The sequence below is a fragment of the Lipotes vexillifer genome, unplaced genomic scaffold (assembly GCF_000442215.2).
Source record: "Lipotes vexillifer unplaced genomic scaffold, Lipotes_vexillifer_v1.1 scaffold755, whole genome shotgun sequence".
Taxonomy (NCBI): domain Eukaryota; kingdom Metazoa; phylum Chordata; class Mammalia; order Artiodactyla; family Lipotidae; genus Lipotes; species Lipotes vexillifer.
Window position 1 is genome coordinate 2,658,002 of NW_006797755.1, and position 13,578 is coordinate 2,671,579.

At 32.2% G+C, this 13,578-nt stretch overlaps 1 protein-coding gene across 2 annotated transcripts in view; it reads right to left on the bottom strand.

The window, feature by feature from the left end:
• LRBA (LPS responsive beige-like anchor protein) overlaps positions 1–13,578 on the bottom strand; it is a 777,508-nt gene that overhangs the window by 614,366 nt on the left and 149,564 nt on the right. For both annotated transcript variants that reach the window (XM_007469901.1, XM_007469902.1), the window contains 5 exons: positions 9,221–9,313; positions 7,893–8,001; positions 6,992–7,073; positions 4,235–4,358; positions 3,742–3,934 (listed from right to left, as the gene is read on the bottom strand). In XM_007469901.1, the coding sequence (XP_007469963.1) occupies positions 3,742–3,934; positions 4,235–4,358; positions 6,992–7,073; positions 7,893–8,001; positions 9,221–9,313 (601 nt within the window). The remainder of the gene's footprint in view (positions 1–3,741; positions 3,935–4,234; positions 4,359–6,991; positions 7,074–7,892; positions 8,002–9,220; positions 9,314–13,578) is intronic.

Here is a 13,578-nt window from a genome sequence, read left to right on the forward strand (position 1 = left end):
AAAAAAAAAAAAAAAAAAAAAAAAAAAAAAAAAAAACCTTTGCCTTTGAGCACCTGAATTATTCATAGCAGTGAAAATGAATGAAGCAAAGCTGTATGTAACAATAAGAAAGAATCTTAGAGACAAAAGGTTTGATGAGGAAAAATAAGTAACAAAGAGTTCACACAGTACGACGTCCCTTTCATAAAATACAGAAACAGGTAAAATGAGAGATTATATTATTTAGGAATACATTTTTTTAACTTTTTCAAGAAGGGAATAGTAAACACTAATTCAAAATGGTGATTAGATTTGGGTTGAGGAGGGCAGTTATTAGAAAGGGAGAACCTTTTTTAAGTTGGGTAGTCATATAGTTTCCTTTATAACACTTCATAGCATATATGGTATGCAAATTATTTTGGATGTAATTAATTCTTCATTTTAAAAGCTGTATTTATACCAAACATGAAGTGACTAGGGCCTTAACTAGTATGCTGGCAGTAAGAATGAGAACAAAAGAATTAACAGGAGGAATGACAGAACTATAACAAAGGAAAATAGTCGTTTAATTCTATTTTCTGTGATTTCACTCATTAACTCCTAACTTCAGATATACACATATATTACCACATTTACCATTTTTAGATTTGACATCGATGGTTAAGAAGTTTAGAAACTTCCCTGAGTTTACACAACTAAAAATTACTATAAATCAGAATTCAAACCCAGAACTATCCTGTCTCCAAAGCCCATGTTCTCTTCATTACTTACACTAACAGACTGGTAACTGGATATAATATTTAGCCATAAATGCTCAATAGCTCAAAGGTGCCTGAGATTTCTCCAAGTCTGACTCTTTTGTTTTGTGGACGAGACTAGGCTATTGGACCTAAATAGCCTATCATTTCAGCAGTTCTCAAGCATTTTAGTCTCAGGATCCAAAGTACTGGTACCTTCCAAAAATCTTTACTTATATGGGGTATGTCTATTACTAGCTACCATATTAGAAATTGAAACTACGAAATTCTACAAATATTAATTCATTTCAAAAAAGCAATAAACCCAGTATATGTAATATAAATAAGATATTTTTTGAAAAATGCCTTTTTCAAAACAATAATAATAATAATGAGAAGAATGCTATTATTTCATATTTTTGCAAATCTCTTTCAATTCTGGTTTAATAGAAGATGGCTACATTCTAATATATGTTTTTGTATTCAATCTGTTGTATTATATTGTTTTGGTTGCAGTACATGAAAAAAATCCATCCTCTAACTAGATACATAGCTGGAAGAGGAGGACCTCACCACTCCCTGAAATGGTCTCCTGGGCTCCCAAGGTCTTCAGGCTGTACTTCAAGAATTACTGCTCTAAAGGTTACATTCATTTAGCCATTCTTCCTAAGGACGCGACAAACTGGAGTGTATACAAAAGTGCTGAATTAACATAGAATATGTAGAAATTTTTTTAAATCTAATTTATATGGGCACTTCCCTAACCGAGAATTCTCCCAGATATACCTGAAGCCCAATCCAAATTACGTGAAACCAAAACTCAACCGTTTTTCTCATTATCTCTTGTAAAGGGAAAAATAATACTAGCAGAAAATCAGTCCAGACTGCAGTAGCCCACTACAACCGAAACCAGAATAGCTGGGCATCAGCACAAACTAAAGTTAGATAAGAGGTGGCAAAGCATTTCTGTAAAGTGCCAAATAGTAAATATTTTAGGCTTGGGAGTCAAAGAGTCTCTGTCACAAATACTCAATGCTTTTAACATGAAAGCAGTCTTAGAAAATACATAAATAAATACAGGTGGCTGTATTTCAATAAAAATTTATTTACAGAAACAGGCCAGGCCAGATTTGGCCCTCAGGCCATGCTTGGCTGAAGCCTGCCTTAAGGGTTCAGCTTAAAACTGGTCAGCTTAAAAATGTAGTGACTAAAACAAATTCATTTTATAAAATCACATCTTTGCCTCATTTAGCACTGGATTATTCTCAAACATAAATCTGTAGAGTAATATCTTCCAATCTAAGATATCTTTGTAAATCCTTATGATAATAACACACCTTCCTCTCACTGAAGAAGGAGGAAGAAGAATGAATAACTCTTAAGTACTTACAAATTGCTAAAAGTTATTCAAACACCCAAAAACATATATTTAGGAAATGACAATATATTCCAATAGAATGGCAAAATATTCCAGAGTAATAACTATGATAGTCAATAAACCATTTAAAGATATACCAAATTTATCAATTCTGTTCTTTATCCTTCTAGTCAATTTATAATTAATATTTATTTGTTAACTATATTCCTTCTGTGTATATATAGAGTTCTTAAACAAGATATAAAAACCATAAACCATAATAGAAACTAATAAATTTTACTACATTAATTATTTGAAATGTAAAATTTCCTCAGAAGACACAAACATAAAACTCCAAACATAAACAGACAAGCAACAAATTGACAGAAGACATTCATAAACAATATAGGTAGCAAAGGATTAAGACCAAGAATACATGAAGAACTTCCACAAAACAACAAAAAAATGAAAATTAATATTATGGAAACACAGTATTTAAAATTCATCAAATTTGCAAACTTTTTTAAACTCTAGCCATAACAAGTGATAAGGTGATATGAAGCCATGAGAATTTATACATTGCTGGCAAGAATGTAAACTGATATACCACTTTGGAAAAGGAATTGTATTACCTTGTAATGTTTAACATCTGCACCCTACAAATCATCAATTCCACTTCTAGGAACATATAGAGAGAGAAACTTCCCAATATATACAAAACGCATCAAAAATGCTCATCAACTGGTAAGCAGATAAAGTCATACCATGGAATACATACAATTGAGAAAATTGACCAACTACATTGGTCAATATGGATGAATCTCAAACAATGATAAGTAAAAATAGAAAGCTGCAGAAAAATGCATTTAATACAATACCATTGATATTAAGTATACACATGAAAAATAAAATTCTTTAGTGTGTTGTCTGTGTGTCTGTGTGTTTCTATAGTTAAAACATAAATAAGACATATTTCAAAACACCAAATTCAGGTGAGTGGAAGAAGAGAGAGGGGTTGAAAATGGTAGACAAAGCAATTGGGATAGGGAACCCAATTCCATGAACACTGGTAGGTACATTATTCCTTATACTTTTTTGTATGTCTAGGACATTTCATTAATATTTTTAAACAAAAGCTCTACATAAATAACTAACTCTGGCTTAAGTTTAAAAAAAGAGAGAGATTAGTGATTCTTCTAAACCAGTTCTTTAACTGACTGCAACATGAGCAAAGGCAAAATTAGCCAGAGCTTTTTCTGTTTACTCAACCACCTTATACTACTAAAATAACTTCTCATCTTTGAATATTGTGCGCCACCTTGTGTTCAAAAAGCTTCAAAATACTACAAATTTCAGAGAACCATATCTTGAAAATGGTCACTTGAAAATATAAATTCCTTCATGCTGTGTTATAAGGTTTCACTTTATCAACTTAAGCACGCATGAAAATGACATTTGGAACAAAACTATTTTGATAGAGAAGAAGTTGGAAATATTTTATATTCCTTTTTAGTTATTCCCTTTTTTAGTTGTTCACTTCACTGCATTTCCAGAGAATAACCTGCCTTTTTTCCTTGCTTTTAAGTATATAAAATTTTGATGAAGAATAAAACTCAAAATTACAGACATTTAAAATGCTAAAATACACTTTCATTTTAAAAAACTTACCTTTGAATGTGTGATTGATAAAGTGTCTACCCACACACGCCAGCCACCCCACTCATATTTGATTGCATGGTAAAGTAGGATTCGGAATATGGCATATACCATTTCTGTTATCTTTTGCTCATCTGAATTCTTAGGATTAAAATAGCAGAGAGAAAGCATCCACTCTTGCCACACAGAACACTGTAGCAAGCTCCTGAAAATTGTAAGAGGACTTGGAATTACTTAAAAAATAAATCACCTGAAAGAATTCTAAAAATGTAAAAGTTTAAAACAAAATAAACAAAACAACCAGCTTTATTATGCATCGAAAACAATTAAACAGTGTGGTATTGAAAGCTCAATTAACTGTTTGGTACATTACTTGTATACCTTAATGAAAAAAGCATATAGAAAATTCATTTCATGGTATTTAAAGCAATTTTTCTTAGGAAAAATGGGCTTATTCAAAGCTAGACTTGAATATTGCAAATAAATGCTTTCTGATCCTGCTTACCTTCTATTTTCTCTGCTGTTATTAAAAAGTTTAATCATGTCAGAAAGAAAGGCTCTGCGAACTTCCATGCTCTCTGGGCACTGGGGAGAATTTCGAAGTAGGGTTGCAATTACTTTTAGTATCTCTGTAAGACAATTCATAAACTAGTAAAAAACAAAACATTACAAAAAATTCATAATGTAATATCAGTATATTTCAATTTCTTTCATTTCCCTGACATAATGTCTACTGAAAACATCCGCTTCTGTGTTATAAAAAAAAAATCACCTGCAGCCAAAACTGACAATACATAGAAAACATCCATAAACAAGAAAAGGATCTTTTAATTTTGTCATTAGAATGTGTAAAGCTAAATTTTAAAAGGTTATAATAAATCAAATTAAATTGTAAACAATTAAATGATGGTAAAATTGCAGACACCTCTCCCTTATCTCTGCCAGTTAGTTAAACTGACCTTAAAAATATCTGTATATAAATAAAATCTCAGAAAAAAGAGAATAAATTCTCAGCTTCTTCAACAAAATCTGTACTATGCACATACTCTTTCCTTTATCATTGTGAATTTTAAAAGCTATCAAGATTTGCTTCCATAATTCTAAATCTAAAATTAGATACAAAAATATCAAAAGGAAATTAAAACCTATTTAACACCCCAAACAAATAAAACTGCTACCGTAATGGTCTTAAATATAATGCTGTATAAATTTCTAGTACTAACTTTAAGAAAAGAAATTCTTTTAATACTGAGATACGGAACTTTAAAGAAAGAAAAACAGCTATAACCCTGAATTTAGAATTAAATAATATGTCAAAGTTTTACCCAATTAAAAATTGAGGATTTCTAAACCAGCACTTTGCCAAGGTTTTTGGTGATTCTGAAGCAACAAGTTCAAAATATCAGATATGAAGTTACTTTATCATAAATTTAATGATATTTTAGGAGCAATTTATGAACTCTTCTAATGACAAATTCAAATTTTCTCTACCTGCACAATGATTACAATGATGATAATCATAATAATGATAATGACGATAATAATAGCCACTAATTTTGAGGATATACTATTGTGAGACACAATATTTAAGAAAACACAGGTATTAATACATTTAATCCTTATACAATGATAGGTTGATACTATTATTATCCCCATTTTAGAGACAAGAAAAATAAAGAACACCTAAATTAATTAATTTACCCCAAAATCACATAACTATTAAGACATGTAGACAAGATTGAAAAGCTATAGACGTCCTATGTTTTTAAACACCACATTACACTGCCTATCTTTTCTGCCAGTATATTACATAGATAATATATTTTAAAATTCTTACTTTAGTAAGTCATTTTTCCATAGCTACATAAAATACATTTTATATTACATATATAAAATCAAGATATTTTCGGGACTTCCCTGGTGGTCCAGCAGTTAAGACTCTGCACTGCCAATGTAGGGGGCCTGGATTCGATCCCTGATCAGGGAACTAGATCCTGCATGACACAACTAAAAGATGTCGCATGCCGCAACTAAAGATGCCACATGCCAACTAAAAGATTCCACACGCCGCAATGAAGATCCTGTGTGCCGCAACTAAGACTCGGTTGCCGCCAAATAAATAAATAAATATTTTAAAAATAATAAAATAAAGGTATTTTCCTTTTTTACTCTCTAAAATAATGACACCACATCTCCCTAAAGGCTGAGAAAAATTAACCATGTGACATGTGTTTTTAAAATTAGTACTGAAATAGAGTACCACGAACATGACCATAACTCACCACACAAAAAGTAATTAAATTTTGAAACGCTACAGTTATTTTAATATCAATAATCTTAAAAAGCAAGATGAGAAATGTACATGTTTTATAAGTGTTTAAGAACTCTAAATATCAAAAGAAAAGACTGGTAACCAAGACTAAGTGCATAAACAATAAAGAAGATGGAAATTTTTCAATTCCAAACTTGGTATTCTTAACTTGACAGTAATTTAAGATGAAAGCTACCTCCATGGTCCATGTAACTTAGCCTGACATCACTAAATAGTGCAATCAAAACTATACCAAAAATCTGAACATATATTAAAAAACCAAGATCTTATGCATATAATTCTTCAAAACCTCTATATAAACATTTCCACATAACCTAAAGTCAATGTGAAGTTATATTCAACATCAAACACAAATAAAACTAGTATTATATTAATGCCTATAATGAAATATTATTTGAACAATGTGTTTTCAACAATACCAACTTCAGGTTCTTCAGTGATTTTCCTTTTTAGTAGCAAAATCTACTTATAAAAGTATAAAAAGGAAGGGAGTGGAAAAAAAATAAAATAAAATAAAAAATAAAAAAAAAGAAAAAGAAAAAAAAATAAAAAGGAAGGGAGTGGGAGAAATGGGAGAAGGTGCTCAAAGAGTACATACTTCCAGTTATAAGATGAATAAGCTCTGTGTATGTAATGTATAACCTGGAGACCACAGTTAACTATACCATATTATGTATCTGAAAGTTGCTAAGGGAGTCGATCTTAAAAGTTTTCACTACACGTAACACAAAAAAAATTATAACTGTGTGAAGTGATGGATGTGTTAACTAACCTTACTGTGGTAATCACTTCATAACAAACACATATATCAAGTTATTAGATTGTACATCTTAAAAGTACACAATGTTCTATATCAATTATATTACAATAAAGGTGGAAAAACAAAAAGCAAATATCAAAAAAATAAATAAAAGTATGTTAAATACATACGAGGATTTTGTATCTTAACTGAAGAATCAGGATCTGGATGCTGTTTATGTATCACCTGAGTACAAATCTGTTCTATAAGAATCTACAGAAATGAAACAATAGATTGTATTAGCATAATCACTGTATTACCATCACTATTTATGAACAACACTAAACAACATTACACTAAACAACACTACAACATTACAACACTAAACAACATTAAGTATACAGTCCAGTACTGTCATGCTAAATATCTCTTGCATTATATGGAATAAATAATTTCAACATCATAACTCTACTTTTACTTGATTATAAAATGAGACATCGGGACTTCCCTGGTGGCACAGTGCTTAAGAATCTGCCTGCCAATGCAGGGGACATGGGTTCGAGCCCTGGGCCGGGAAGATCCCACATGCTGAGGTGCAACTAAGCCCATGCACCACAACTACTGAGTCTGCACTCTTAGAGCCCATGAGCCACAACTACTGAGGCCGCGTGCCACAACTACTGAAGCCCACACACCTAGACCCCATGCTCTGCAACAAGAGAAGCCACTGCAAAGAGAAGCCTGCGCACCGCAACAAAGAGTAGCCCCCGCTCGCTGCAACTAGAGACAGCCCGCATGCAGCAACGAAGACCCAACGCGGCCAAAAATAAATAAATATTTTTTTTTTTTAAAAAAAGAGAGACATCAAACAGTCAATACAATGGAGAAAATACTTAAACAGAGATGTCCACACTGTTTAGAAATTCACCGAATAATAGATTTATTAAGATGCAGCCACATTTCCTTTATATAACTAGTTCCAAAATCGTACATCAAACCTAAATGATCTTGTTTCATCTAGACACTACCAACTCAATTATACAGGTATTTTCATAAGAAATTAGGAAGATTAAATTCTAACTACATTCCTACCTCAAATAGGACATTATATGTGGTCATTGTGATTAAATTTGTCTGAAGCATGAGCCTTTCAGCTAGCAATGAAAACAATCCATGTCCAAGCATGACTTCAGCTTTTCTTCTGCAATTACATAGAAAAAAGAAAATCAAATGCAGAGTTTTATTATTCACTATTTAGTATGCATACTGATGAAGGAAACACAAAAATGTTTTTCACATTATTAACAAATTCCAACTCAATAATGCCCCAATTTTCTTAGACCTAGAACTTATAAGGCCACAAAATCTTTAATAGAGAAATACAAACTGCAAATACATAGGCACAATTAAAGTTTTAAAAAAATATGACTGGCTATGCCACAGCACAGCAAAAACTGTCACCAAAATCTTCAAAATAATTATTTATTAACTAGCTGCTTCTCTCCATTAGCCATGAGCTAAGCTCTACCTTAAATAATAATCTAAAGCAGACGAAGTAAAGTAGAAAAACAATGTGGAAGAAAAGGTAGAAGACATGCAAGAGAACTTTTAAACGAATACTGTAAAGATAAATATATCAATACTAAATTAAACTTCCAAGCAAAACTTTAGAAACTGAAGGATCACAAACTAAATTCTACCCCTGGGTTTATCAAATGTTTTCTGCAAATGGCCGGATATTATATATTTTAGGTTTTGTGGACCATATGTTCTCTGTAGCAACAAATCAACACTGCTGTTATAATGTATAAACAGCCATAGATAATAAGCAAATAAATGATTGCAGCTGTGTTCCAATGAAACTTTATTTACAGTCAGCCAGCTGGATTCAAAATAAAGATTACAAGTTTACCAATACTTTTCTACCACCAAAACTGTTCATTTTGGACAAATTTGGTGGTGTCCATTTCTGGTAAAAGGAACAATAGGTAGGACATGAATATCTGTATTCAGCTAAGACAAAAGGAAACATGGGAGTTTCAGTTTTTAGTTACACATACAGCAGAACACAGTATGTGACAAATAACCAGGTTACTATGTTAGCTTTACAGTATAAAGCAATGATCAAGCCACCTGAAATGAAGTCCCTACCTAGATTTACCTAGAATTCAACTTACACAAATGTATTCTTACAATAAACAACAAAAAAGGAAAATTTAAATAAAAACATGAACAATATATTCCTGTTCCCTACTTCATTTTTAACGTGTAGAAATGGAATTAAATTTATATAGCATTTGATGAATAAAAATAAATAAAAGATAGACAAGGGGAACCACAGAACGTAAATACTATTCCCAAGATTTATAAAATAAATATGTAATATACAACAGTCCATTTTAGATTTCATGCATACTCACTTTGGAGCCAGGTGTTTTAAAAAATAGCCCATTGCCTTGAGAGCTTGTACTCTGATTCCTTCACTTGTTGATGCCATAAGTTTATAGATAACTCTGAATAAATAAAAATTAAAAACAAATTACTATGAGTATGTATTTCAAAAGTAAATACCTAAGATATACTCGTGTATATTTTTTCATATAGTCACATAATTTTAAACCTAACTTCAAGTAAGATATGGGTGAATTTAATATACATTTCTGACATTTAAAAACTTGTTTATCAACTACATGTTGTCTTCAAGAAACCCACTTTAAATACAGACACATATAGATAAAAAGTAAATGAATGGAGAAAAATATACCATGTTAATTTAACACTAATCAAAAAGCAAGAGCAGCTATATTAATTTCAGAAAGAAAAGACTTCAAAGTAAGGAAAGTTATCAGGGATAAAGAAGGGCATTACATCATGATAAAGGGGTCAATTCTCCAATATTACATAACAATCCTTAACATGTATGCACCTAACTATAGAGCCTAAAACTGTGTGGCAAAAACTGACAGAACTTCAAGGAGAAACAGATGAATCTATTATCATAGTTGGAGACTGCAAAACCCCTTTCTCAAAAATGGACAGATCCAGCAGGCAGAAAATCAGTAAGGACATAGTTAACCTCAAAAATACCATCAATCAACAGGATATAACTGACATCTATAGACTACTTCATTCTACAATAGAAGGATACACATTTTTCTCCAGCTCACATGGAACATTCACCAAGTAGACCACATCCAGGGCCATAAAACACACATAATCAACAAATATAAAGACTGAAAATTATATAAAGTTTGCTCTCAGACCACAATGGAATTAAATTAGAAATCAGTAACAGAAAGATAACTGAAAAACCCCAAAATACTTGGAGATTAAACAACATACCTCTAAATAGCATGTGGGTCAAAGAAGAAATCTCAGAAAATTACAAGTATTTTCAACAAAATGAAAATGAAAGCACTACTTATAAAAATCTCTGGGATGTTGCAAAAGCAGTGTTTACAGGAAAATTTATAGCACTGAATGCATATATTAGAAAAGAAGAAAGATCTGAAATCAATAACGTAAGTTTTCACTCTAGGACACCTGGAAGAGAAAATTCAATTCAAAGTAAGCAGGAGAAGAATAATAAGTATTAGAGTAGAAATCAATAAAATAGAAAATAAAAAATCAATAGAGAAAAAAACCAACAAAACCCAAAGCTGCTTCTTCAAAAAGATCAATAAAATCAGTAAGCTTCTATCCAAGCTAAGGAAAAGAGAAAGGATGTAATTTACTAACATCAGAAATGAAAGCAGGGTTATTCCTACAGAATATTAGTGCTACTGATGCTACCTGACTTCAAGACTTACTGTAAAGCTACAGTAATCAAGATAGTGTGGTACTGGTAAAAGAATACACAAATAGATCAACAGAGAGCCTAGAAATAGACCCACATAAATCTAGTCAACCAATCTTTGACAAAAGAGGAGCACAAGCAAGACAATTAACAAAGATATTCTTTTCAACAAATGATGCTGAAACAACAGGACATCCACATCCAAAAAATGAATCTAGACACAGACTTTACACCCTTCATAAAAATTAACTCAAACGTGGATGGATCTAGAGACTGTCATACAGAGTGAAGTAAGTCAGAAAAAGAAAAACAGATATCGTATATTAACACATATATGTGGAACCTAGAAAAAGGGTACAGATGAACCGGTTTGCAGGGCAGAAACGGAGACACAGATGTAGAGAACAAACGTATGGACACCAAGGGGGGAAAGCTGCAGGGGGTGGGGGTGGTGATGTGCTGAATTGGGAGATTGGAATTGACATGTATACACTGATGAGTACAAAATGGATGATTAATAAAAACCTGCTGTATAAAAAAATAAATAAAATTAAATTTAAAAAAATTAACTCAGAATGGACCTCAATGTAAAATGCAAAACCATAAAACTCCTAGAACACAACAGAGAAAACCTAGATGACCTTGGGTATGGTGATGTCTTTTTACTTACAACACCAGAGACATGATCCACAATAAAAATAAATGATTAGCTGGACTTCATTAAAATTAAAAACTGCTCTGCAAATGACTGTATCAAGAGAATTAGAAGACAAGGCATAGACTAAGAGAAAATACTTGCAAAGGAAACATCTGATAAAGCACTGTTATCTAAAATACGCAAAGAACTCTAAAACTCAACAATAAGAAAACAAACAACTGGATTTTTTAAAAAATAGGCCAAAGAACTTAATAGATACCTTGACTAACCAAGATGGAGTAAGGATAATACAGCCTTTCTATTTTGTGTATTAGAACCACAACTATAGAAAAAACACAAAAAGCAACCTCCTAAGTACTCCAAAGACTAAACAAAACTAGGTGCATTGGTGTAGGGGAGTTAATACTTGCAGATTACCCATTTCAGAGGTAAGAGTCTCAATTTTCAATTTTCTTTTGTAAATATGACGCATAAGTGGGTCCCTGTCTCAGAGTTCGTTTCTGTCAGAAGTTCAGGTAGCTAATATTCTGAGAAAAACTGTCCTTCTGGTTAGAGGAACTAAGAAAATGGGTCCTTATAGGCTAGAGAGAGTCATGAATAGGAGAAAACAGGAGAGAAGGATCATCAAAATCTGTGTAAAAACCTGCAAAAGCCCTAAACCGACCCAAGAAATACAATGTATGGGGCAGACTCAGACCAGAATAATAATTTAATATTCTAAATTGAAAGAAGACCTGAATTATCACCCAATTCTCAGCCTAATCCCTGAGTAGTGCATGTACAAGAAAAACCCAAAGCAAGACAAGAGAGGTTTTAAAAATGAAGTGCCATCAGAACCACCATCCACAAAGGACAGATAGAACTTGCAGTCTGACCCTTCTTGCTAAAATAAACCAAAACAAAACAAATCAACATTTGTTAACAGATCATAACAAGTCCCAGAGTTGATTTTAAAAACAAGATAACACAACATACATGATAGATTAAAAAACACTTAATGTACAAAGAACAAAGAAAATGTGACAATTTCTCATGGGAAAACACAATGAACAGATGCTGATGGGATAGGCAATTCTTGCAATTATCTCACAAAGATTTTAAAGCTATTGTAACTATGCTCCAGAAGGTAAAAGTAAACACAGTCTAAGTGGATCAGAAAATAAAGTTCTCATCAAAAGAAAGCATAAAAATTAACTGTATTGAAATTATACAACTGAAATGTACAAGAGCTGAAATATTTATGAGATGGGCTGAACATCAAAATAGAAAAAACAAAGAAAAAGTTTATAAACTTGAAGATCAAGTTTATAATACATGTCAAATTTCTATATCAATAGAAAGTATCAAACCTGAAGAACAGAGACAAAAATGATTGAAATAAACTAAAAAGAAGCTGAGGGAGATGTGCATTAAAACCTCTAATATTCAAGCCACTTGAAATCCAAAATGAAAGAGAAAGATACACCTGAAACAAAAAAATATTTTAAAATAAGAGCATAAAACTCCTCAGACTTGGTGATAAAAACAAAGAAAATGAAATTTCAGGGAGAATGGTTGGGGAAGAATGAAAGAACGTGTCCTGAAAGCAAATATAAAAATCTAGGGCTTCCCTGGTGGCGCAGTGGTTGAGGGTCCGCCTGCCGATGCAGGGGACACGGGCTTGTGCCCCGGTCCGGGAAGATCCCACATGCCGCGGAGCAGCTGGGCCCGTGAGCCATGGCTGCTGAGCCTGCATGTCCACAGCCTGTGCTCCGCAACGGGAGAGGCCACAACAGTGAGAGGCCCGCGTACCGCAAAAAAATAATAAAATAAAACAAATAAAAATGTAATACATTATATTTAGCAAAGAAAGATTTGATTTATCATAGGTTTCTTCTTCGAAATCATGGAGGCCAGCAGACAGAGGGAAAATAGTTTAAAGTATTGAAAGAACAAAAACTAGAAACACAGAATTCTACATGCAGCAAAAATATCCTTGGGCAAAGGCCCAATAAAAGCATTTTCAGAAGAAAAACTAAGAAACCATGTTTCCAGCAAAACTACTCAACGAGAAATGCTTCCTTCACGAATTAAGAGTAAAAGAATTATAGATATCTGAATAAACATAAGTTTTTTCTCCTCTTAAATTCTTTAAACTACATATTACAAGTGAAATTAAAAATTATAACATTGTCTAGAGAGGCTTATGATACATTAGATACAAAAAGGAACAATGATGGAGCTTAAAAGTATCAATATACTTGCAGTGGTTCTATATTTTATTTGAAGACACAGAATATTAACTCTAGGTATACTGTGAAATCTCTAAAGCAGCCAATAAAAAT